The 24,585-nt window shown below is 45.0% G+C and overlaps 6 protein-coding genes, 1 long non-coding RNA gene and 1 pseudogene across 14 annotated transcripts in view; 6 read left to right on the top strand and 2 right to left on the bottom strand.

The window, feature by feature from the left end:
* The window catches only part of LOC100121596 (CUGBP Elav-like family member 4), a 566,446-nt gene that overhangs the window by 411,510 nt on the left and 130,351 nt on the right, over positions 1-24,585 (top strand). For 2 of the 8 annotated variants that reach the window (XM_032596164.1, XM_032596163.1), the window contains exon 4: positions 20,475-20,539. The exons of the other annotated variants lie outside the window; for them this stretch is intronic. The gene's annotated coding sequence lies outside the window, so the exon portion shown is untranslated. The remainder of the gene's footprint in view (positions 1-20,474; positions 20,540-24,585) is intronic. 8 annotated transcript variants of the gene reach the window in all.
* On the bottom strand, positions 3,903-6,163 carry LOC100121449 (cytochrome P450 9e2). Its single transcript, XM_001605011.5, has one exon. It carries the CDS (start codon positions 5,458-5,460, stop codon positions 3,973-3,975), a length of 1,488 nt encoding a protein of 495 aa, XP_001605061.4. The 5' UTR covers positions 5,461-6,163; the 3' UTR covers positions 3,903-3,972.
* CYP9AH2 (cytochrome P450 9AH2) lies at positions 7,318-9,158 on the top strand. Its single transcript, NM_001172471.1, has one exon. The coding sequence runs from the start codon at positions 7,382-7,384 to the stop codon at positions 8,888-8,890; it is 1,509 nt and encodes a 502-aa protein (NP_001165942.1). The 5' UTR covers positions 7,318-7,381; the 3' UTR covers positions 8,891-9,158.
* Positions 10,269-11,195, bottom strand: LOC116738488. The gene is made up of 3 exons (XR_004344522.1): positions 11,130-11,195; positions 10,737-10,912; positions 10,269-10,664 (listed from the first exon to the last, which is right to left on the bottom strand). It is a non-coding gene; the product is annotated as an uncharacterized LOC116738488 (long non-coding RNA).
* LOC100678123 (cytochrome P450 9e2-like) lies at positions 11,213-15,669 on the top strand. Its single transcript, XM_003423750.4, has one exon. The coding sequence runs from the start codon at positions 13,081-13,083 to the stop codon at positions 14,575-14,577; it is 1,497 nt and encodes a 498-aa protein (XP_003423798.1). The 5' UTR covers positions 11,213-13,080; the 3' UTR covers positions 14,578-15,669.
* LOC100678179 (cytochrome P450 9e2-like) lies at positions 14,965-17,787 on the top strand. The gene has a single exon (XM_003423752.5). The coding sequence runs from the start codon at positions 16,196-16,198 to the stop codon at positions 17,699-17,701; it is 1,506 nt and encodes a 501-aa protein (XP_003423800.1). The 5' UTR covers positions 14,965-16,195; the 3' UTR covers positions 17,702-17,787.
* CYP9AH4 (cytochrome P450 9AH4) lies at positions 14,985-15,635 on the top strand (annotated as a pseudogene).
* LOC100121504 (cytochrome P450 9e2) lies at positions 16,081-19,630 on the top strand. The gene has a single exon (XM_003423751.3). The coding sequence runs from the start codon at positions 18,035-18,037 to the stop codon at positions 19,526-19,528; it is 1,494 nt and encodes a 497-aa protein (XP_003423799.1). The 5' UTR covers positions 16,081-18,034; the 3' UTR covers positions 19,529-19,630.

Raw genomic sequence — 24,585 nt, 5'->3', positions numbered from 1 at the left:
AGCTCGCCAAGATTTCGGGCGGCTAAAGCGTTTAGCGCTAACTTTCCCAATTGATCGTGTATTATACATTCAAAGCTGTTCGAGAGGCTGCGCAGGATGTATGAATCAATCGGGCAAGAAGGTTTTTAGGAGGGAATTAATTTGGTCGAGAGAAAAAGAGGAGCGGAATCGAGCTGAAGAGTAGAGGAAAAAGGTTCGGAGAGAAAGAGAGCTAATTTTCGAGCCAAATGAAAGTCCAGTCCGCTCGGGCGACTTCTTCTTTTCTATCCACTTGCGACGCTTGCAGCCTTATTTTGGGCTTCCGAGAGTGGACCCCGAGGTCCTTAACCCGGCGATCCTATCTACCAGTCTTGCTCGACTTTTCTACTCTTTCTTGCTTGCTCGCTCCTTTTTTCTCTCTGTACTTCTGTTCGTTTTCGCGGGCGATTCCGCCGCCGTCGTATTTTTCTGGGCTTTGATATTATACAGATCCTCCTTTTTACGGGGGGTTAGTCTGCTATCGGACTTTTGTTCGCTTATTTCGACAAGTGGCAAAGTAACATTTCGATAGCTGCTATATTGCTCCCAGAAGGCTTTCACAGTAATCTTCAACATTAATTACCTCATTCGTTTTTCTCAACGATCGCAATCAGTGCGTTTGATAAGATTTATCATCGATATCGACAACCTTGAAACGAAGTGATATTCGTCAAAATCTTCCATCGACGACGCAGATCAGCCCTGGCGTTATGCAACCCGGATTACACGCACGTATAAACACGTTTCAGCACATATTATAGGCTGAATAAAAATACAGCCAAAGTTCATCCTCAAAATTCTCGTGGAGAGGAAACAATAAACAAAGGGCGTAAATCGCGAACCCTTCTATATAATCCTTCTTCTATTTCTCCGGCCTCAATAACGAAATTCCCGAAGAAGAAGAGGCCGAATCAGAGCTTCGCGCGCGAAAAGTTCCTCTTCTTCGAAACTTCCAAATTCCGCGCGAAAAATTCGGAAAAAATTCTGAACTCTTCGACCCTTTTCTCCGCAAGAAAGAGAGAGAGAGAGAGAGAGAGAGAGAGAGAGAGAGAGAGAGAGAGAGAGAGAGAGAGAGAGAGAGCGAGAGAGAGAGAGAGAGGCAAGAATAAGGAACGAGAGCGAGGGTATGGAGAGGGAAAACACACACACACACACATACACACAACCTACGCTCTGACTCTCTCTCTCTTCCAAATGAAATTTAGTAGCCCAGGGGCTCGGTAATACTTCGGAAGAAGAAGAGAAGGAAAAAGGGGAATATCGTACACGACGGAGTCACGTTCGCCGCGCGATTTGCTTGTCCCGCCCCCGGCCTTCCTGTATATACATACGTATAATATACGTGTGAGAGAGAAAAACGAGCTTATATACGTGAGGATTTTTTTTCCTCTCCGAGGCGCTCTCATCGATTCCTTCGTACTATATATTATTAACCGTCGGTTCCTTCCTTTTTTTTGCGCGCGTTATATCGAGAACAAAAAAAACTAGACGTGCCTTGTAATTGTCTAAGTTTTCTCGGGTACACAGCTTTTCATAAACTTTTTGTCAGCGACACCCGCCCGGCCGCATCGTATATCGTTTTATCGTTTTTGCGTGCAGCAGGCTGTTCAATCCTTCGACCCCCTGAGGCAAGTACCCGTAAAAGCGTTCTTGGGAAATTCACAATTTTCACCCTCGTGTCGCGACATCTTCTGCGTACACACACACACACACATACACGTGCGGCTCGCGTCCCTTCGATTTCTCTTTCTCGCTTGCTGACAAATTCGCGCTATCGTTCGCCCTTTTATGCGCAACGCGAAAAAATATGAATGTATACATACATATCGGGCCGCGTCGAAATCGAAGGTTAAAACGAATACAAATGCCTGCATGGCTGTATGTATTGCCTATTACTCGCCGTATAGCTCTCGGGTGCTTTATATTCATGACCGCGAGCTTTTCGATTTCAACAAAGCCTCATTACTGCGACCGGAGTGTCTCTCTATGTGTGAGTATACCCGCCTTAAAAAAAACGACGCGGAAACTCGACCGCGTCAACGTCCCTGAATAATTTCCACCATAAAGACGTGGGCGAAATCGCACAGACGGATACTGGACATAACGAGAGAGAGAGAGAGAGAGAGAGAGAGAGAGAGAGAGAGAGAGAGAGAGAGCGAAGAGGAAACGCACACGCAGCACTCATAATTTCTGCTCGGCAAATCTCGTTCTCTCTCTCTCACTCAGTCAAAGACACGAGTAATAACCTGCGCGAAACGAAACGCTTTGATATACTTACGCTTTCGCTTTGCTTTCGCAGCGGCGGCGGCCCGGAGTAGAACTCGATCTCTCTGGGGGCTTTAAAAAGAAGGCGCAAAACGCGGAAAGAGGAGGAGGCAAGATTGAAGATCACAGAAGAGAGTAGTCTTTTGGGACATGTAACTCGCGTTGCTCTCCGCGACAAAAAATGAGAGACGATGCGCGTGCGGTTGCGCGCGTCAACCGAATACTCTTGGCGCGAAATTAGGATGAGATAAGACGCACGCGGCTGCAGAGCTCTTTGAGGGGAGATTAGCGCCGAGATCGCGCGTTTTGATTGAGATCGAGAACTACAGCGCTTTGAGACGTATAATTACGTCTGCTTTCGAGCATCGGATTAGAAGCGTTTCTCTCGCGTACGATGCAAGTTCTTATAGTGTGTGAGAGAGAGAGAGAGAGAGAGAGAGAGAGAGAGAGAGAGAGAACAACAAAAGGCTCTCGCTCTACTGAAATTCCACGAGGTGAAAGGAGGAAAAAAGCGATTTCGACGGGTCGGACGTGAGAGAGCCGCGTATAAGCGTATATTCTCTGGCTCGCAAGCGGGAAGAAGAAAATTTTGCGCGCGAGAGAGCGGCAAGTTTCCGTAGTTCGTCGTAGACGTCAAATAAGCGGCGAGATGGGATCTCTCCTGTGGAGGAGAGGATGTTGAAGTTTCGCGCGCGCGAAACTAGTAACGAAGAAGACGAAGTTTGTATATACCGAAGAAAGGGGGGAGCGAGTCGAGTTTTTCGCGCCAGTTTCAGTTGGAATTATATTTCTTGGCTGTATATATAGACGTGTACGCTGTACCAACGTCGGCGGCGGCGCAGTACACACAGTAGCCCCGAGAGTTATTGATTTTCGAGTTTATTGTTATTGCGCTTATTAAAGTCTTATCGCAGTTTAATCAGACTTCTCCGCGCGCGACGCGATGATATATATCTCTTTCGATGCGCGCGGCGATATAACTTTTAACGCGACGGCTCGTTAACGAGTGAAACAAAGCAAGATTCTACGAATACAAGCACGATAGCTCTATAACGACGATTCGATATCTCCTCTCGATTAGAGCTGTGCGTACGAGGAAAAAAAACGGTCGAAACGGAAATCCACACACATCTCCATCAGAAGAACCTCATCATCTCTCCCCGACGAGCCCTCTCTATACGCGATGCTGCGGCGCAAAAAGCGTCGGTTTTTTCTCGCTGCCAGTGAGGTACCCCCGAAAACCAAAGCCGGTGTCATCGTCCTGCTATACGCCGACCGTCCCCGCGGAGCGCACGTCTGTTTGTCTACGTCGGTCTCTGTGTAGCCTCTGGCCGCCTCACCCCCTTCGCCGCACCTATGTATATATTCATGTGTATGCCCAGGGCTCGGCTCGTGTCAGTTGCGCGTGTTTGCCGTGCTCAGCCAGGCGTGCTTCCAACTAAACTAACCTCCTCCTGCTGCTCGCGCTTCACCGCGGGATATGGCGACGGTGTGGTACGGAGGAGGTGAGCTGTGCGCACCCCCCTCGGGAAGGATGCGCTCCGCTGCGACTCCTTTGGGCGCTCTGTGTGTGTGTATGCGTGGGATGGACTGTTTTAAATTTTACCTGGCAGCTGACGTACTGATTAACGCGCTGCGGCTTTGTCGCAGAGCTTACTTTTATTTACAGTCGCGAATAAATGCGTTACATCAATTTCTCGGGAGAACCTTCAGCCAAAAGCCTCCCTTGGGAACCACGGCCAAGCTGCCAGGGTCGTACTTCAGCGGGATGCACGTCTTCTTGCAAGGCTGCAGTCTGCACTTGGAGAGCAAGTGCGCGAACATGACCTTGGTCTCTAGAACGGCGAATCTGTTACCGATGCACATCCTTGGACCCAGTCTGAATCCCAGATTCGTAGCATCACCCTGGGCTGCTCTCTTGCCTGTGTGTCTATCTGGGTCGAACCTCTCTGAATTTTCGTAGTAGTCCGGGTCGTAGTGAATTCCAGGCATTGATATTAACCGTTCCTCGCCTGGCTGAACTATGTAAAGCTTAGCATCTGGAACAGCCGGAGGTAGTTCGAACTCCTTGGTACACATTCGGTTCATGAAAGATGCTGAGTGCATTCTCAGAGATTCGGTGAAGATCGCGTCCAGGTAGACCATGTTGTTCATGGCTTCATAGGTTGGCTTGTTATCACACTCCCTCAGCACGGTGTCGATTTCATCGTGCAGCTTCTTCTGGACATCGGGGTTTGCAGCTAGTTCGTGAGCGATGACGCACATCTGCACGGCAGTGGATTCGATTCCTGCTAGGAAGAAAACGAACGCCTGAGCTGTCATCTCTAGCAGATTCAGACTGGGCTCGACGTCCATCATCAGTTGCAGCATATCCGGTCTCGTGATACCCTGTTCTCGCCTAGTCTCTATGCCTGATCTTATAACATTGACGAAGAAGTCATTGTCTTGCTCGGATATGATCTTCAGTTTCAAAATTTGGCTGATTCTAGGACAGGCACGAATGAACAGGATCTTGAATACCTTCAGATATTTTAAGGAACTCATCAGACTTCTACCACGTATGTAGAACTCGTTATCTGGATTCCCAAGGCTGTCTATGTCGAAGCCAAAGGCACAACTGGCTATGACATCGTTGGTGTACCTGTTAATAGGCTCCATGATCTCGACCTCATCGCAGTTGGAATAGAGCACCAGAAACTTGTCGACAAAGTTCTCGGCACAGTTCGACATCAATCCGAACATCACCCGCATCTTGCTCAGGGTGAAGGCTGGATTGAGCACGTTCCTAACTTCGCACCACTTGTCGCCGTTGAGCATAGCCAGACTACCGGCAAACAGTGGATCCATTGATTCGTCAACGAAGGTCTTGTGATCGGAAAAGTGATCAAAGTTTTTCACCGTTACAGCTTTGATCAAATCGAGATCGCGCAACATGAGCTGCGGAGATGTGAACATGTGACAGCCGATGTACTTAGCCTCTCGGTTCCAGTTGTACATGTCTCTGACAACGTTATGCAGGTGTAGACGTGGGAAGAAGTTCGAGGCCATAAAACCGAGAAACGGTAGGTCTGGATACTGTGGAATTCCCCATTTCTCGAAATGATGTCGGATTCTGTATGCTTTGATGACTATAAACGTCACTACAGAGAGCAGAAAAATCCAGATCCAAGAGTTCATGACAGCTGATTTCAAGGTTAGGTTTTCAAGAGCAAAGAAGCATCCGAACCACTTTATATTCAACGCGCAACTGCGACTGTAGCTCTCTCTCTGCGTATCAAGTCAGGCTCATCACGCGTATCACTGCGTATCAAGTCAGGCTCATCGCGGCGCGAACGAGCTATTAATAGAGGCCTTCCTATGCGCACGAATGAATTTTATTCCTTTACATTTATTGAATCCAAATAAGAGATACTCCAGAGGCAATAATTTTCTCATCACATAACACTGCGATAGATCATCTGGATGCATTAAATCGTGTTACAATATACGAAGGGACAGCCGACCCCACGGAAACACAATGAATAATACAAAGGACCGAAAAAAGTCCAGCCTATAATCACGTAAAATGTGACTAATCAGCATAGTGGATAGGCAGAAAGGGGGAGCCATAAAGCCCGAAGAAAAGGTATATCCTGAAGGAGAGACGGATAGCGAAGGGATATCAGGCAAAAGGGAGAACGATCCGCACAAATTTAGAGAAACCATTAATATCGATAGAAAGTTAAAACGGAATATATAACCGTGAAGCGAGTTACGAAAGCGGCTGCAAAAAGGGACCATCGTTCGCCCGAAAAAAAGGATCGAGAGAGAGAGAGAGAGAGAGAGAGAGAGAGAGAGAGAGAGAGAAGCACCGTGGAAGGAATGGAGGACGAGGACAGAAACGGAGAACCGACTCGATAGAGTATACGGATCTGCAGATATATACATACGGGTCTATGCGCGCCGAGCGAAGGAAGGTAAATAAAAGGCCATTCCAATTGGGTGATCAATTACATCGAGTTTGCATTATTCATAGTACTGCGGACCGCGCCGAAAGCTCTGCCGTTCCTCCTCCATACATCGCGACTCGCTCTTTCTCCCACTTCGCTTCGATCCTGTCCTCTTCGCGCCTTATACTCTCGAATAAGCCAAATCCCGTACTCTCGTATCCCCTCTGCTGATGCGTGTGGTGAGAGCCTTTAAGGAAAGGACTGGTATACAAGAGAATCGAGAGTGACGAATTAAAATTAAGAGCGACGATGCTCAAATGAAAAAATGTATCATCGATGAAGATTTTTTATTTAAGTCAACGGAGAATTTATAAACAAGCGATGTATCCGCATCGATTGAGCAAACGAAAGAAACACACTCCGCCTCGAGCGAAGGTCTACACCGCAGCAAATAAAAAGTGCCTGAGTAGCGTACGGAGCCTCTGATAAGTAAATATCATTTATATTTTAATTGCCGGCAAATCGTTTGCCCGGCTAAAATTCCCATCGAGATGCTCGCTCGTATTTTCTCAGGACGAAAAGTGAGTAGCGAAAAGGGAGAGACAGAATTTGACGATGTCGACGAAGCGGCGACGTCGGAAATTGCTCGTCGCGCTTCTCCGCAAATCTGCATACACGCGCGGCAGGCGGCAGGCGGGAGAGGAAAAGAGAGGGCGAGACGGAAAATGTCTTTACGCTCGGCCGAGTAAAGTCCGAGGGAGATAGTCGACTGGCTTTCTCCGCGCCGTAATCAAAATGAACTCTCTCGTGCGCGAGGGACCGATCGTCTACCCTCTATATGTATACGCTCTTCGTTTTTATCTCTCTTCACGATTGCGTGGACGCTCTTTTTCAGCGATGCCTCCTTCCGATCTATGCTTTTCTTGTACACGCCATGCTAATCGTCATATTCATTGCGTTACATCATTCGGTTAGCTTAACTGAATACGTTGAGAAGTAAGTGATAAAGTGGAGTCGCATGGAAAGATATTTGAACGCGTCCTTGACAGAGCTAATTCCGCGCTGCAACGCTTTGAGCTCTCGCGTCGGCACGAGTGCTCACACACGAGTCAGTCGCACGCGAAACGCCGCCGAAGGCGGTTGATTTATAGACACAACTCGACGTCATCATGTATCAGTGGATCTGGAGCATCTTGCTCCTGCTTCTCGCGGTTGCAGTGTTCTACGCCGTCACCATGAACATCCGGTTTCGCAGCTATGGTATCCCGCAGCCATTGGAGTTACCGTTTATTGGATTCTTCGGCCTCGGATTCATGACCCGCACGCACATGTCCGTCGTCTTCAGGAAAGCCTACGACATGTCCGTTAAAGCCAAGTACATGGGCGCGCATATATTCACAACGCCCATAATCTTGATTCATGATCTGGACCTGATCAAAAGCGTCTTGGTGAAGAATTTTGAAAACTTCGCCTACCACAAGACCTTTGTCGACGAAAGCGCTGATCCACTTTTCGCCAAGAACCTAGTCTTCGCGAACGGCGAACGATGGCGCAATATCCGCACAATGCTCAGTCCGTCCTTCACCTCTAGCAAGATGCGTTCCATGTTTGTCCTGATGTCGCGTTGTGCTCAGGACTTTGTCGATCAGTTCATCGAGCTCTACCAAAGTAAGCCCGAAATCAATATGAAGGACGCGCTGACGAGGTACGCCAACGATGTGATAGCCACTTGCGCTTTCGGCCTTGAGGTTAATAGCTTACGCGAGCCGAATAACCAATTTTATCTCACCGGTAGAAGAGCTACCAATTTTGCTAGTCTGTCATTGTTGCTGAAATTCATGCTGATGAGACTTTGTCCGAGTCTTGCATCGGCTCTGAAAATAAGAATCGTTTCTAAAAAGGATACAGACTTCTTAGTAAACGTAATCCAGAGTACCATCAAGGACCGAGACGCAAAAGGCATCTCTCGTCCAGACATGCTCCAGCTAATGATGGACGCCAGGGGTAAGACTAGTGAGTGTTTGGATATGAATATCCTTGAAATGACTGCACAGGCGTTCGTCTTTTTCTTGGGTGGATTTGAGACCACGTCCACAAATATGTGTCTCCTAGCCCACGAGCTCGCTGTCAACCCTGAAATCCAGAAGAAGGTTCAGGATGAAATTGATCAAGTTATGGAGCGATGCAAGGGTGAACTGACCTACGAGGTCGTCAATAATATGGAATATTTGGACGCAGTGATAAGCGAAACACTAAGGATGCATCCAGCCTTGACAGCGCTCAGTCGAATTTGCAACAAGGAATTCGAGCTGCCACCTGCACTTCCGGGATCAAAACCCTACCTGGTGAAACCAGGTATGGAGATTATGGTACCGGGGTCAACGATACAAAGAAATCCGGAATATTACGAAAACCCAGATCGTTTCAATCCGGACCGATTTCTCGGCAAAAAAGCGGCCAACAGCGACGTGACGACTCTGAGTTTCGGACTGGGCCCAAGGATGTGCATTGGAAACAGATTTGCTATTCTGGAGACCAAGATTCTATTTGTGTACTTACTGTCCAGGTGCAGCATCGAGCCCTCAGAGAAGTCTTCTGTACCACTGGTTTATGATCCAACTGTTTTCGGCGCGTCTGCGAAAGGGGGATTTTGGCTACGAATCAAAGTGAGAAAATGATGGCTACCACGCGATAAAGTTCGATTTTAACTCTTTTAAATATATGTACTTATTAGAGACTTTGTGATTAGTTTCTTCTCGAACGAAGCATACGCAAACGTAAAATTGTACATACAGCATGTAATATTTATATCAACGTGTATTGTCTTGCGTCAACTTTTTACTGTGATGAATAATTCATATCTTGTAAATGCGCAATGGATATTTGTAAAATAATGCAATTAAAACGTATTTTTCCACAAATATACGAATACTTTCATTAATAAAAGCTTCATGTTTTTCATTCGGCGCGCGCTCCTTCATCGATGTACTGCATATCATCTTGCTGGTTCCATTAATAGCCACAGTAAACGTTGCTCATTCGGATGTGGATAATATTTTTCCTCGTACTGCCACAATCAAACGATTAAAATGAATTTTTTTTAAAGTTCGTTGGCAATTTTTATTTTAGTTACATACAGGAGATAATTTTATGCTAATATCGCATTAATCAAGATAAATAATTGTTTAAAATTGCGACGTGTCGTTAGAATAACGACACGCGATTACAACACAGAATTTCGAGCCGTTGATTCTCGGATGTATTTGTGATAAATGCATCGGAGAATCAACAACATTGTATTATATTTTCTGTTATCCGGTACGCCTGGGGCTCCTAACCTCACCTGTCAGCGCCGGAGCCAGAGGTGGCTCCCCGTTACTGACAGAAAGAGCATCACTCGCGGCAATAGCGCCAATGCGGCCCAGCAGAAACCCTGGGTCGCTATTATATCGGCAGAACCGTCGTGCCTGTTGCTGGTGACGGCATCAGGAGGCTTCGCGTCGTCCTCGGGAATACGAGAGGATCCGCGCGCGATAGCCGCGAGGCCGCAACTGACCGTTGCGCATCCTCGCCGCGCATCTCGCTCGCAAGAGTGCATTCGTACGAGTAGGTAAGCGCCGAGCCGCGAGCATATAGCAGCCGCGATAGTGTATACCCTATGGGTGCGTTCCAGCTAGCTTCGGGAATGCGCCGTGGGAATTGCGCAGTCGTCTTTCTGCGATTTGATTTTTTTTTTCAAGTTGGACAAGTTGACTAGTGCTCCGAATTTCGACAGCTTTAACCTCTTAGTGTGAACATAAAGTGTTAAAAGGCAACAGGTTTCAACATCGTTCCATTTAGTACGATCACTTTCTGCAAATAAAAATAGTTATTATATCATTAATTCCAAATATACAACATGGACACAACAGCAGGTACGATAGCAGCAGTAAACTCAAAAGAAAGAGGAAATTAAAGAAATAAAGGCACTGGAATATATTAAAAATTATAATATTTTTAATTTAATGAAACTTACGTTTCTTTGGTTTAGTTGCTATTTCCTCTGATATTGTCGTAGCTTGTACCTGTCCTTTATCAACGATATTGCATGCATTTGAATTATTTTCATTTAATGGCAGATTGCACATTGTTTTGTAAGACTGCAAAAGTTTTGTTGCAAATCCCATATCTGTAAACAATAATAAATATGGGCAAAAGATAAAAACAGTATAAAGGGGTTGAAAGTTATTAAATTTATCTTACCAATTTGAGCTAGCTGATAATCTTCAGGAGAGACCGTCAAACGATAAGTTTCATCAGTGTCAACATCATAAATATCTAAGAGTTTCCAGTTGCTCCCACTTGCAACTGATGTAAAATCTTCTTGCACAACGTTTGTGCCAATTACTTTTTTCAAGCCATCTTCTAGACTTTTCTTGTGATTTACTAATAATTTTGTGCCGAACAGTGCATCTATAAACAAAAATCCACAAATAAAATATGTATTCTCTTATTAAAATATAATGCATTGGATATGAAACTCACCCTTATTTGCACGCTCACAATCTGATGGTGATACGTATAAAGTATTTCTTTCCACTCCATCACTTAATATTAGAGGTGCAACTTGTTCAACCTTTTTTATTGTCAAAGTATTGATTTCTTTGTTGATTGATTCAATCTTCAATTCATCTTCACCAATTTATCTTTGTAGATAGGATCTAAAATAAACGCAACATTCAGTAACAAAATGAACACCTCTTACCTTTAGCTGCTTTTTCTGCAACTTCTGGTTCAACAAAGAAATTTATGTTTCTATTAGTTGCTGGGTCAATGCCAGATATTTTGACTTTAGTTTTATCCATGTTAGCCTTCTTATTTGAAACATACAAAGATGCAGGCAAAGATTTTCGGCAGTTATTTGAATTTCCAACATACACTTGGATTTTAAACAGTAGCACCAACTTAAAATAAACAAATCGCAGATCGCAGAAAGACGACTGCGCAATTCCCACGGCGCATTCCCGAAGCTAGGTGGAACGCACCCCATAGCCGCGGAGAGAGGGAACGCGCGCGCGAGCCTTGGCAAAAGAGAGAGAGAGAGAGAGAGAGAGAGAGAGAGAGAGTCGAGCAGCTGACTCGCGTACAGTAGGCGTAAAGGCGCGTCGACACTCGCGAGCGTTGTTGGAAAACATGGCACGTCGCCACTAGAAGTTTCCGTACTATTCGTTATCGTCGCGAATGACCCCGTTCGGTGGCGTCAGGATGAGACAATAGTGCCAATTCGTAAATGGCGCCTCAGGACGAGTCACTCCGGGACGCGCAGGGTCTCGCGCCGCGATGAAGCTTCCTCCTCGTTCAATTCATCGTCAACCCTGGAGCCGAACAGTTGGAGCTGTCGAAGGAGTAGTCCTTCATTGTAGAGTCGTAGAGTCGTACGTATAGAGTTGTCGAGTCGCAAGTTCGTAGAGTCGCGAGTGTTCGCTTAAATCACGAACGAAGTTGTCGCGAAAGAGATCGCGTTTTCTCGCTGTTTTGTTGTTGTACGAACCGCGCGAAATAAGCCAACAAGTATTGTCCGTTTCGGTTAGATGACGCGATCGCGGAGTCTGGATGGAGAGAGGTAAGGCGAACGGAGTAAATCGTGTTTTGGATCGTTGAGCCAATAAGTTGAGGACTAAATAATATACTCGCAAATCCGAAACGCGAAGCAGATAGCGACAACGTATCAGAAAAAACTCTGAATAGCGCCGGCGTCAGGCCATTGCGACCGAGGATTCCTTCCTCCTATTATTGCGCCACAACGGGCCTCCGAGTCCCGGTTGTTCTCGCGATTTTCAGGAAACCAAGGGATTGAGACCACGGTCCACGGTTAAAACCCTAGACGTCGCGTTTCCCAGGATTTCCTCCAAAGGCGAGTTCTCGATCGCCATCTTGGTCGAGCCGCGTCGGTTAGAAGGACGCCACCACCATTTTGGACCACTGAAGTTGAATATCGCGGAGAAGTACTGAATAAAGTGTTGAGTCGGTTGTTTTGTAGAATATTGTGTGTGAGTCGCGAAAAGTCGCGTGATTATTAAAAGTCGTTAATTGAATTTAGAAGTCGCGTCTTGAAGCACAGAAAGATTCGCGTATTATTGAAGGTAAATCGCGTCCTGACGACTAATTGTGCCGTAATTATGAAGTAACATCGACCGCCGTTTTGGCGATAACACGAAAGCATAAAACAATCATCAACCGTGACAAATCTTTGACCGTGGGAAACATTGTAACCATATCGAATACACCCGGGGGTTGAAGAATATATTATGACATTTTTGTACAGCATAAACAATATTGAGTGACGATTATTTCAACCATTAGCCACGCCAGGCATACCTGTTCCTAGACCTACACGTTGTCCCCTTCTGTAGATGTAAGAGTCCGCGGTACGGAGATCGAAGTAAAAACTATTGTAAATTGATTATTTGCGTCACCGGAATCGGCTATAAAAAGCACATCATAAAATTCAAAAATTAGTAATTGCACATTTTTTTGTAAGTGATTACAGATACAAATTTAAAAAAAAACATGATAATAAACTAATTAAAAATAATTATCAGCAACAAGATAGCATGTTTTTTTTCTGATATCTTTTTATGAGAATACGAGTGTGAGTTAATAGATTTTTCAATGTACTGTCCAATTTTTTATTGAGGAATCTTTTTATCGTAAAAATGACACGCAGTATCTATACTTCTTGTATGACATTACGTTTCTGTCCGAGCTTCCGCTGATCGAGGCAACCTTGCTCAAGGTAAAAACACTCGAGCCGCTGCTGCTGCGTAATTCGCACACAGCCGAGAGCTCATCTAGTGTACAGTACGTTTTGAGGTTAACATTTGTCATCATGGATTTCTGGATCTGGTCATTGGTTCTTGTAGTAGTAACTTACATAGTGCATAAGGCACTGGAAATAAAGAACCACTTCCGGCAGTATGGGGTACCTCAGCCAGCGGAAATACCGTTTTTAGGTTTCTTCGGCAAGAATATGATGTTACGTCGATACTTTGGTCTTGTACTCGAAGATTTACTGAAGAATCATCGCGAAGCTAAGTACATAGGAGTTCACTCATTCGCCACTCCAGTGATAATAGTGCAAGATCTTGAACTGATCAAGGGAGTGCTGGTCAAGAATTTTGATAACTTTTCTCATCGGCGAACCTTTACAGAAGATGTTAATGACCCTTTGTTTACGAAGAATTTAGCAGCGCTTAATGGTGACAGGTGGCGCGAGATAAGAAATATTCTCAGCCCAGCATTTACGGCAAGCAAGCTGCGCGCGATGCACGTGCTTATGGCCGGTTGTGCAGATAATTTTGTAAAACAGGTGATTGTCAAGTACGGGGATAAAGAAGATATGGATACAAAAGACGCGATCACAAAGTATACCAACGATGTCATAGCAAGTTGCGCTTTCGGAATCGAAGTCGATAGTTTGAAAGATCCGAATAATGAGTTTTATTTAAACGGTAAGAAGTCCACAGATTTTACGAGAACTTCGGCTATGTTCAAATTTATTATACTATCAGTTTTTCCCTGGTTGGCGACTAAATTGGGAATAAAGTTAATAGAAAAGGAAGAATCAGACTTTTTTATCAAGGTCATCGAGACAACGTTGAAAACCAGGAAGGATAAAGGAATTTACAGACCGGATATGTTACAACTGCTTATCGAATCTGCGGAGAAAAACGTGAGTTTGGATTTCCTCGACATTACAGCCCAGGCCTTCATTTTCTTTCTCGCTGGTTTTGAAACCGTCTCCAATCTGCTCTGCATGATCGTCCACGAATTATCCATAAATCAAGTTTGTCAAGATAAGCTCAAAGAAGAAGTCAACGAAACGATGCAAAAGTGCAATGGCCAACCATCATTCGAAGCCATTAACAACATGATTTATTTAGATGCAGTTTTCAACGAGACCCTGAGGTTACACCCTGTGCCTCTTTTGAGCCGAATGTGTTCAAAAGATTTCGAATTACCTCCGGCTGTTCCTGGTGCGAGACCTTATGTGATCAAAGCTGGAATAGAGGTTGTGATACCTGCGAGTGCTATTCACAAAAATCCCGATTACTATCAAGATCCTGAAAAATTTAACCCTGAAAGGTATGTTAACAAGAAATTGACCACCAGTGACCCAACAGCTCTTGGATTTGGACTGGGACCACGAATGTGTATCGGCAACAGATTTGCTATTCACGAGTGTAAAGTTTTGATGGTTTATCTTTTGTCCAAATGTAACTTGCTACCAGCCAAAAAGACTTGCAATCCGTTTGTGTATGGTAAGAATAGCTTTGCTCCAGTACCTGAAGGTGGTTTTTGGGTAAAGATACGGCCGAGAAATTGATAGCGTAATACGATTTTCGTCTTATATAAATGACGTTTAAAAAACTATATTAGTAAATACTAACTGTCTGATAATACTATATATTCTAATGTGATATGTTTATAAACTAATGTGATCATGATCGATTCATTATATAAAATGTATTATTAACAAAGTTGTATTAATTTTTTTACATTTTCCTGATAGTTTTAAATTGTTCAGACAAAAAATGTAAAAGTTGTACAGTACTGAGTTTAATGTCATTGCCTTCGCAGAAACTTATCTCATCGAACGACCTTGACTGAAGATTTTGCACTGTACACTTCCAACTCTTTTAATCGCCACGCTCTAACAACGCAATTAGTCAGTTGCGCGCGAACTCTCGTCTACACAAATAGCTCTGTATTGAATGTCAAGGATCAATCACCATGTACCATTGGCTCTGGAGCATCTTTCTCCTACTCTTTACCGTACTGATATTTTTTACTCTGCACATGAATAATCGATATCGCAGTTATGGTGTTCCACACCCTCTAGAACTACCTTTTCTTGGATTCCTTGGTATTGGCTTTTTCAAACGCGAGCATCTGACTGTAACATTCAAGAAGGCCTATAACATGGCCTATAATGCTAAGTATATGGGATGCCACATGTTTACTTCACCGGTGATTGTGATTCGTGATCTTGAATTGATCAAGAGTGTGTTGGTAAAAAACTTCGATAATGTTGCCTATCATCGAACCTTCTTTGACGAAAGAAAAAACTTCATTATCAGTAGCACTGTCGCTATGAATGAGCTTCCACTGATCATAACAGACTTCTTAAGGTAAAAACACTCGAGCAGAAACTGCTGCGCATCTCGCACTTGACCGCGCACTCAGCAAATTTATTTGAAGTACGTCGTTTGAGTCACCATCGATATCGTTTTTGGTGATTACCTGCACAGTACACAAAGCACTTGAAAAACATTATAAGACTGTCGTTACTCTTGAAGATAGTCATATGGATGGTCGTTCTAGCCATGGCTGGGTCGCAAATGTGGATTTAGATTTGTGAAGAGGAAAGAGTCCAAATTTTTTGAGAATAAACGAGAATCGTTTATGAACAATTAAACTTTTGTTTAACTGTTGTTTTCTTTATTTTTCTGTTATTTATGATTCAATTATACTGACATAACAACCTCAAAAACTATTACTTACTGAAACACTGTATCCACTTATTATTCACATCACTGCTTTGTAGGGAGGAATGCGGTAATCATTAATCATGCGGGCTCTTCATAACGCTATCAGTGCATGTACATAAACGCTTCTTTGACGCACCATCTGTCTCGTACTGTGCATTTGAACTTCCGTGAATCTCAATGAGTGCAGACAAGGTTATGACTCAAACACGCGAGAGTTCACACACAGGCGTCAAAGCACACGCTCTATGCAATTTACCTCTTCCACCACGGACAAAAATAATTCCGACGTCATTCTCCAGCACGTTTTAACTATTGATTATCTCGGTAAGCTCGCTCAGTCAAGGCTAATACGCAGTCAGTTGCGAGCTTAGTCTCGCGTCGGTCGTACGGTAATGCTAAAATACAGCCTGTCGATTGTTTTTCATCGCATTCAATAATATTTTGCAAACCAAAATGTATTATTGGATATGTGCAGCATTGATCGCTGTTTTATCATACGTAATTCTGAAGGCTTACCAAATCAGGCACTACTTCGAAAAATATGGAATACCCCAGTCACCGGATATACCGTTTCTCGGTATGTTAGGTATGAGCATCCTTACCGGACATCACGTCAATTACATCATAAAGGACGTCTACAACATAAATAAAGAGGCCAAGTACGTTGGAGTGCACCCGTTCTTGAAATCAGCGATATTGGTGCGCGATCTCGATTTGATAAAATCAGTGCTTGTGAAGAACTTTGATAATTTTGCCGACCGCACAGTATTTTCGAGCGAAGAGAGCGATCCTATCTTTGCGAAAAGTCTGTCTCTGCTGAACGGACAAAGATGGCGCGAAGTGAGAAATTTACTTAGCCCCGCGTTTACTTCAAGCAAGATGCGTACGATGTTTACACTAATGTCACACTGTGCTAAAAATTTTGCCGATCAGTTTGTCAAGAAGTACCGGGACGAGGAAAACATCGACATGAAGGATGCGTTTACACGCTACACGAGTGATGTAATAGCTACCTGTGCTTTTGGAATCGAGGTCGACAGTTTGAAAGATCCGAATAACGAATTTTACCTTCACGGTAGAAGATCCACCGATTTTTCGGGGCTAAAAGTGATGCTCACTTTTTTTGTGAACATAGTTTGTCCATCTTTGGGCCGTAAATTAGGTCTCCGGTTCATATCGAAGAAGGAAACGGATTACTTCGTCAAGCTCGTAGAAGGCACCATAAAAGCTAGAGAAGAGCAAGGAATAAGGAGGCCAGACATGCTGCAATTGCTCATGGAGTCCGAAGAAAAGGGTAAACATCTCGATTCCATGGACTTAGTGGCTCAAGCGTTCATTTTCTTTGCCGCTGGATTCGACACGGTATCTGGACAAGCTTGCAGCATAGCCCATGAATTAGCTGTAAATCCAGACGTGCAGCAAAAGCTTCAGGTCGAAATTGACGAGGTTATGAAAAATTGCAACGGCCAGCCAACCTACGAGGCTGTCAATAGTATGCAGTATTTGGATGCAGTTTTCTACGAAACCATGAGAGTACATCCAATAGGTTTTTTAAGCCGGATATGTACAAACGAGTTTGAACTTCCTCCGACTCTTCCCGGTGCAAAGCCATATGTACTAAAACCTGGAATGGAGATCCTAGTTTCGCCGGTTGGTGTTCATTCCGATCCCGACTACTACGATAATCCGGAAAAATTCGATCCTGATAGGTATCTCGACAAAAAAATCTCGAGTGACGTTTTGAATTTGGGCTTTGGTTTGGGACCCAGGATGTGTATAGGAAATCGTTTTGCTGTACTCGAGACTAAGATCTTGTTGCTGCATCTTCTTTCAAAGTGCAATCTGATGCCAAGCAAAAAAACTTGCATCCCATGGGTGTACGCTAAAAGGAACTTTAATCCGCTTCCGGAAGGTGGCTTTTGGTTGAGAATCAAGCAAAAAAAACAAATTACTGGATAGCTTTTATCAACTTTTTTGTACTTTTACTCTTTCTGTTTCGATGTTAAGCATTTCAGATAAAAATAAAACCGGTTAATAATTTGAAATGCTCACTACGATATTAAACGAGGAAACGCTATTCAAAGAAATACTTAGTAAGCGATGGCATCATCTTCCCACACGCTGAACTCTCGTCCATTCACTGAGTATAGCCGAGTCAAAGCCAACAAACACACTCACAGTCGAGGACAGAGCGGCGCTCTGGCCGCACGCTACGATTACATAAGACGAAAACAAACCTCTACATTCACGTTCTCCGTTCGCTCGTGTAAGTTACGCGTCATTTAGATCATCATGGATTTCTGGCTGTGCGTGACTCTCATAGCCGTGTTAACGTACCTCGTATTCACGGCTCACAAGAAGCGTCACTATTTTGCAAAATATGGAATACCACAGCCTCCGGAAATACCTTTTATCGGGGCCGCAGGAGCGAGTATTTTAACTGGATATCACGTAAACTACGCCATGAAAGACGTCTACAACACCAACAGAGATGCCAAGTACGTCGGCATACACGCGTTTATTTATCCGATTATCGTGCTTCGTGACCTTGACCTCATCAAGAGCGTCATAGTAAAGAACTTCGACCACTTCTCCGACCACAAGACCTTGGTGAGCGAAAAATCCGATCCGCTCTTCGGCAAAAACCTCGCGAATCTGAAAGGCGAGAGATGGCGAGAGGTTAGGAACTTACTCAGCCCGGCCTTTTCCTCGAGCAAGATGCGCACGATGCACGAGCTCATGTCTCTTTGTGCGGAGAATTTCGCAAACCGGTTTCTGGAGAGCAACAGTTCCAAGGAGGCCGTAGATATGAAAGATGCGTTTACTCGTTACACAAATGACGTAATAGCTAGCTGCGCCTTCGGGATCGAGGTCGATAGTCTGAAAGAGTCGAAAAACGAGTTTTATCTTCACGGCAAAACGTCCACTGATTTTACGAAACCATCCGTGCTTGTATGCTTCCTGCTGAATATGGTTTGTCCGTCTCTGGCTAATAAACTGGGGCTCCGCATCGTGTCGCAAGAGGAAACGGACTACTTTGTCAAACTTATAAAGGAGACGATAAAGACCAGAGAAGAACGGGGTATCAAACGACCGGACATGCTGCAACTGTTGCTAGACTCTCAGGAAAAGACAAAGAAATTGGATTTTCTAGATTTGACAGCTCAAGCCTTCATATTCTTCGCTGCCGGATTCGATACAGTGTCGACTCATGCTTGTTGCATGGCTCATGAACTGGCAGTAAATCCGGACGTCCAGCGCAAGCTTCGGGTCGAAATCGACGAGGTCATGAGAAACTGCAAAGGTCGGCCGACTTACGAGGCCGTCAACAATATGCGGTATTTGGATGCGATTTTTCACGAAACTATGAGAATACATCCTATAGCTTTTATAACCCGCATATGCACAAAAGAGTTCGAACTTCCTCCGACGCTTCCCGGTGCTGAGCCATACGTGCTAAAGCCTGGAATGGAGGTCCAAGTGCCGACTGTTGGCATTCATCACGACCCTGACTACTACGACGATCCAGAAAAATTCGATCCCGAGAGATTCATGGATAAAAAGGCGTCGAGTGACATACTGAACTTGGGCTTTGGTCTGGGACCTAGAATGTGCATAGGAAATCGTTTCGCTATCCTCGAGACGAAAGTCCTTTTCGTCCATCTCTTGGCCAAGTGTGACCTGGTTCCTTGTGAGAAGACATGCAATCCGATGGTCTACGCGGACAGAAGCTTCATACCAGCTGCTAAAGGTGGCTTCTGGTTGAAAGCGGTACCAAGACATTAAGTTTGTGATATCTGTACTGAACGTATTCTATACATTTAATAATTTTTTATGCAAAATGCAACACTGTAAGCTTCTAAAATAAACAAGTATATCCACACACAATACACGTACACCTTCATAACTCCCCGAATCCCCCGTTGCCCAGTCCAGCACATCCGAGATTTCAATCCCCCCCCCCCCCATCCTCGGGAGCGTCGTAAAATTTCTAACACAATAACCTACTTCGGCTCACCCTGCTCTCGAAAAATAAAGTGCGCGGGCTCGCGCAAACTCCTTCCCGTAGTCCCAAAGTGGCTCTCTTGCCTCCTAAGTACTGGCTCCTACTAGCACTACCACTCCAGAAGACGCTTTTCGCGCGCGCGCGCGTAAACTCGATTTTTGCCGGTCATCCGTCGTCGGCCTTATTGAATTTCCAAGGCTGAAGCTGCTTCTCTCTCTCTCTCTCTCTCTCTCTCTCTCTTTCTCTCTCTCACTCTTGGCAAAGGGAAGCCGTTGCAGAGGCGTTAATAACTTTTAACCGAGCGAGACAGGACCGAAACTTTCGGGGCGAAGGAAAAGTAAAGCAAGTTCTCGGCTGCTGCTGATGTTGGCGTATAGACGACTACCGGACAACGAAGGCATTCGAGTTGCTCTGGAGGGACGAATTCGACCCGATTCCTTCTTCTGCCACCGTTTCCGTTCCTATTTTTCGCGAGGTATAAACTTGCAATTCCGAGGTATTTTTATTCTATTCTCGAGGACGGATATGCGGGAGTGTGATGGAGCGGAAAATTTTTGGAAAAGCGGGTGCTTCCCGTAAATTGATTCTTGCGACGATGTAGTTTTATCGATCGGGGATTGAATTTTTGTTTGGTGAATGCTCTCGCGAGAATCGAAAATATTTTATTCTATTATATTACTCGGTATTCATTTAATGAAATTTACATTTGTTTATTTTTTATTTTAGGTAAGTCAAAGTTTTCCTGTAAGCGCGCTATAGATACCCAGCCATAGAGAAACTTTGTCATCTCAGTAAGTGCATCACACAGATCTAAATGTCATTCTGATTCGAATACTGCAAAATACAATTTAAAAAAAAAAAGAAATGATGAACTAAAGCCAGAGGCCACCGTGCGTCCATGAAATCCACCTCCCCAAACTACATCTCGCTTGGCTTGCAAAAACGAAATCCCGAGACCGGACACACGCCGCATTTTTCATGCATGCTCGCCCCCGCCGTCAGATAGAAATTTAATCCCCGTATACGCGTGCGGCTCACGGAGGCCGACGGCGACGACGATTTCACTCGGGGAAAAGAGCTTCATAAGGTATTCCGGCCGGATAAAATGTTTAAAGTAACATCAGAGAGAGAGAGAGAGAGAGAGAGAGAGAGAGAGAGAGAGAGAGAGAGATATGGAGGCGCATAATGGCTCGGCCGTTGTTTCTGGCTTCGGATTCCGTTTTGCGCAGCTCGGACGTGTTTTGACGTGTTCGCGAAGCGAGGGAGAGAAGCCCGGGTGATGTATTACGGACACGAGGCGCGATTGCGAATGGATTATGAGGGACGCGAAATCGAGAGGGTTGTTGTTCGTTGCGAGGGAAGTTTCGAGTGAGCGATTAGGCTTGTAAGTAGAGAAGCATGGAGATTCGAGTACGTGTCTTGGAGAGAGAGAGAGAGAGAGAGAGCGAATTCAACGAAACTCTACATGTCCCTCTTTCAAAGTGCAAAAATTCAGCTCATTAGCAGACTCAAAGCTCGATCGACGCGCGCGTTAGTCCTCGGGGCGTTCTTCCTCATTTAATATCCAAAGAGCTTTGCACGTTTGTTACTCTCTCTCTCTCTCTCTCTCTCTCTCTCTCTCTCTCTCTCTCCCCTCTGTCTAGCTGCTGCTGTCGCACGTAGCGCACAGAGTGAGAGAGCCTTTCTCGCGAGGAATTGAAGGCAAGCGCTCGAGAGGTAAAACGCTCCCCAGACACATCCGGTCGCGCGCAAGCTCGTACATATTGCCGGAAAAGCGTACGTAGCTGTGCGCGCTGCCTACAATTTCTCTCTCTCTCTCTCTCTCTCTCTCTCTCTCTCTCTCTCTCTCTCGCTCTCTGCCGGCGCTTTGCCCTCCGCCGCTTCCTCCCAGATACACGTACGCTTAAGTAATTTAATTAGAGCGACTCCGGAGCCCCGAGACGTGACTCTATCTCTCTCTCTCTCTCTCTCTCGCTCTCTGTCTTCCTCTTTCTCTTCGGAGCTTCTCCTTTGTTTTGTGGGAAGGTAGCGTAATGGAGCCAGAGTCAAAAGCGAAGAAGCAGCAGCGAGTGCGTCGATGATTATAATTGCCTGTCGAATTTTCGAAAAACGCCCCCCGCCCGCAGCTGCCGAGGACAACCGATCGAGAGAGCGCGGCAGGAAACCTAGAAACAAGCCGAACTTATTTAATTACACCGAACTTAAATTGATCCCACACAGAGCGAAAGAAGGAGAAAAAGAAAAAAAGAAGAGGGAGAGGGAGAGAAGTCGGTTATTAAATTCCCCCAGAATTTTCTCATTTCACGAGATTAGGAAATTAATTAAGTCTCGAGGCTCTCTCTTTCCACTTTTTTCGCATCCACGCGAACTCCGGAAAGCCAGCACAGCAAAACGGACGACAACAGAGAGAGAAAGATGGAGCGAAATAAATGTAACGAGTGTATATAGGAGGAGGATGAGGAGAGAGGCGAACCGATGGGAGAGGGAGAGAGAAGCTTAAGGTGAAGCTGCAGCAGCGGAGACGAAACAACGAATTAACTTTTGGAAGCTGCCTCCAGCGAAGAATTCACTGCGTGAGACTTGTTATATAAGTTTGTGATTGTTACTTGCTTAGTTCGTCTTTTGTAACTTTCTCTCTCTCACTTCGAGTCGAGGAATTACAGCTGAAATAAGGTACGCAGTTGCGGATGTGCGCCGACGCCGACGACGACGACGACGACGCCAAACTTATTAAGCTTCTGCTGCTGCTGCACTTGTTTGTCGTTGTTACTGGGCTCTCCCGACTTTTGTAATTGTTGCTGTAATTGGTGACGGATTGTCTATTGAAATTTCCCGCCTCCATTGCGCTGAGATTCCGCGTTGAATTACGACGGTGCGGGGGAGGGGGGGGGTTCCTTTGATTTTTATCGGTTTATAAAAGAGTAGCTTGATTTAGGATTTTCGTGGCGATAAGACGGGGGATACACAAATCTAACGTAATTTAGAGACGATAACGGTACATCTGTGATTCGAGGGGAGAAAAAGGGTAATCTTGATTCTGGCTTTTTAATGACACTTCTGGGGCCACTAGGGTATACTAGATAGTCGGATGACTATCTTTGAAAAATAGGCTACTTACTAAGATTTTTTCTTTTTTTTTTTTAATTCACAAGCAAGTATACACAAATAAAGTAGCCCGGTGTGCGTAAAAAATTAAGGTGATACAGCTGGGGAAGAGAGCATCGCGAAAAATTGAGGAACGCGATATAACATACGAGACGCGAGAGAGAGAGAGAGAGAGAGAGAGAGAGAGAGAGAGAGAGAGAGAGAGAGAGAGATAAGGAGGCCTTGCGAGGCATATTATGCGAGAAAAATGTAGATACCCTTACGAGGAAAACACGGACGAAACGGATATTATGCATGAGAAAAGATAATACGCCCGCAACGATGCTCTTTCTATCGCGCGCGCGCAAGGTCAGACCGAAATTTCAAATTACACGATAAGACAAGAGGAGGAAGAAGTTAATATGTATCAGCGATGGGCAACAAAAATAATTGTCGAATAAAACTCGGCGCGCGCAGATAGACGAAATCCATAAACGTTATACACCTCCGCGGCGGACGAAAAGAGGTATAAGAGCAGCAGCGGCAGCGAAGATAAGGGAGGAAGATGATAAATACAAACTCGCCGGGCCGTAAACTCAGCGGCCGCCTTATCGGCTGCTCGCTTTCTCTTCCCCCCCCCCCCCCCCCCCGCGCGATTAAAGACAATGAAGACGGAATTCTAGCCCCGCGGTGTATATAAAAGCGAATAGCAGATAGCGCGCGGCGGCGGACTCTATCGCGGGATTGTATCAGGATGGATCGATGGCGGACTGGCTCTCTGTAAATTTTTGAGGTGATGCCACAGCGAGTCGTATAAACTTTATACTCTCGGGTAATCGAATGAATGAAAACGCGCGGAAAAGTTTATCAGTATCTCGTATAATAAGATAAAAATTGGCTGTTTCGAAAAACGACGATTGAAATTTTCACAGCTCGCGGTATGTATTCGAATTTTCGTATAGAAAGCGGAGAATTATTAAAGACGAGGAAAAATTGATTCGGACGCGGGAGAAAGATGAATTATTCACGAAGCGTCTCTCGTTGCGGCCGTGTATGTAGGAGAAGGGGTAGGAGGATAGAAAGAGATGCATATCTCGTTCGGGGATATGAAGAATGCCGACGCGGCGGATGAATCATGCGACGCGACGACGCGGCAGCTGACGCCCGCGATACTCTAATGCGAGGCAATAATACTCGTTTCGCGATATTTATCGCCGCGGTGTGAGCTGCGGCGTCGCGAAAAAGAGGAATCGGAGGGTTGAGCTGACGTATTAATCGGTATTTTTGCGGAGTTGGAGGATGCTGAAAGATTTCAATTGATTTCTATTCCCTATATAATTTACAATTTTGAGGTTTGCGTTTTCTTAAACTCTAACTATTAAATAAAGCTTCTTGTTCCATCGGACACAAAGCAACGAAATCCTTATTTACCATCCCTTCAATTGCAGCAGCGGTAGGAGCTCCTCCGTCCGTCTGTGTATAAACGAACCTCGAATTTATAGGCTCCCCAGAAGACAAAGATGTAGCCCCTACCGACCAAGGTCGTATAAAGCCCGCTTTATGTCGGGCCGCGCTAATTAAAAGCGATTTTTATTAAGCGACCGTGTCGTAAAGCGTCCGTCCGCGTCAAATCGGACTTGACGCCGTCGCGAATTTAAGACGCCGGAGGGATTATACGGCCCCGCCGCGAATTAATTGTCCGGCAGCTCTTCTCTGTTTCGCTTTTTTTATTCTTATTTCTCTCTTTTTTGCT

This window comes from Nasonia vitripennis, chromosome 1, assembly GCF_009193385.2.
Source record: "Nasonia vitripennis strain AsymCx chromosome 1, Nvit_psr_1.1, whole genome shotgun sequence".
Taxonomy (NCBI): Eukaryota; Metazoa; Arthropoda; class Insecta; order Hymenoptera; family Pteromalidae; genus Nasonia; species Nasonia vitripennis.
Note: the sequence above shows the minus strand (reverse complement) of the source record. Positions and strands in the feature narration are given on the sequence as shown.

Coding starts and splice junctions, on each gene's coding strand:
- CYP9AH2 (NM_001172471.1), top strand. CDS start 7,382: ATGTATCAGTGGATCTGGAGCATCTTGCTCCTGCTTCTCGCGGTTGCA.
- LOC100678123 (XM_003423750.4), top strand. CDS start 13,081: ATGGATTTCTGGATCTGGTCATTGGTTCTTGTAGTAGTAACTTACATA.
- LOC100121504 (XM_003423751.3), top strand. CDS start 18,035: ATGGATTTCTGGCTGTGCGTGACTCTCATAGCCGTGTTAACGTACCTC.
- LOC100121449 (XM_001605011.5), bottom strand. CDS start 5,460: ATGAACTCTTGGATCTGGATTTTTCTGCTCTCTGTAGTGACGTTTATA.
- LOC100678179 (XM_003423752.5), top strand. CDS start 16,196: ATGTATTATTGGATATGTGCAGCATTGATCGCTGTTTTATCATACGTA.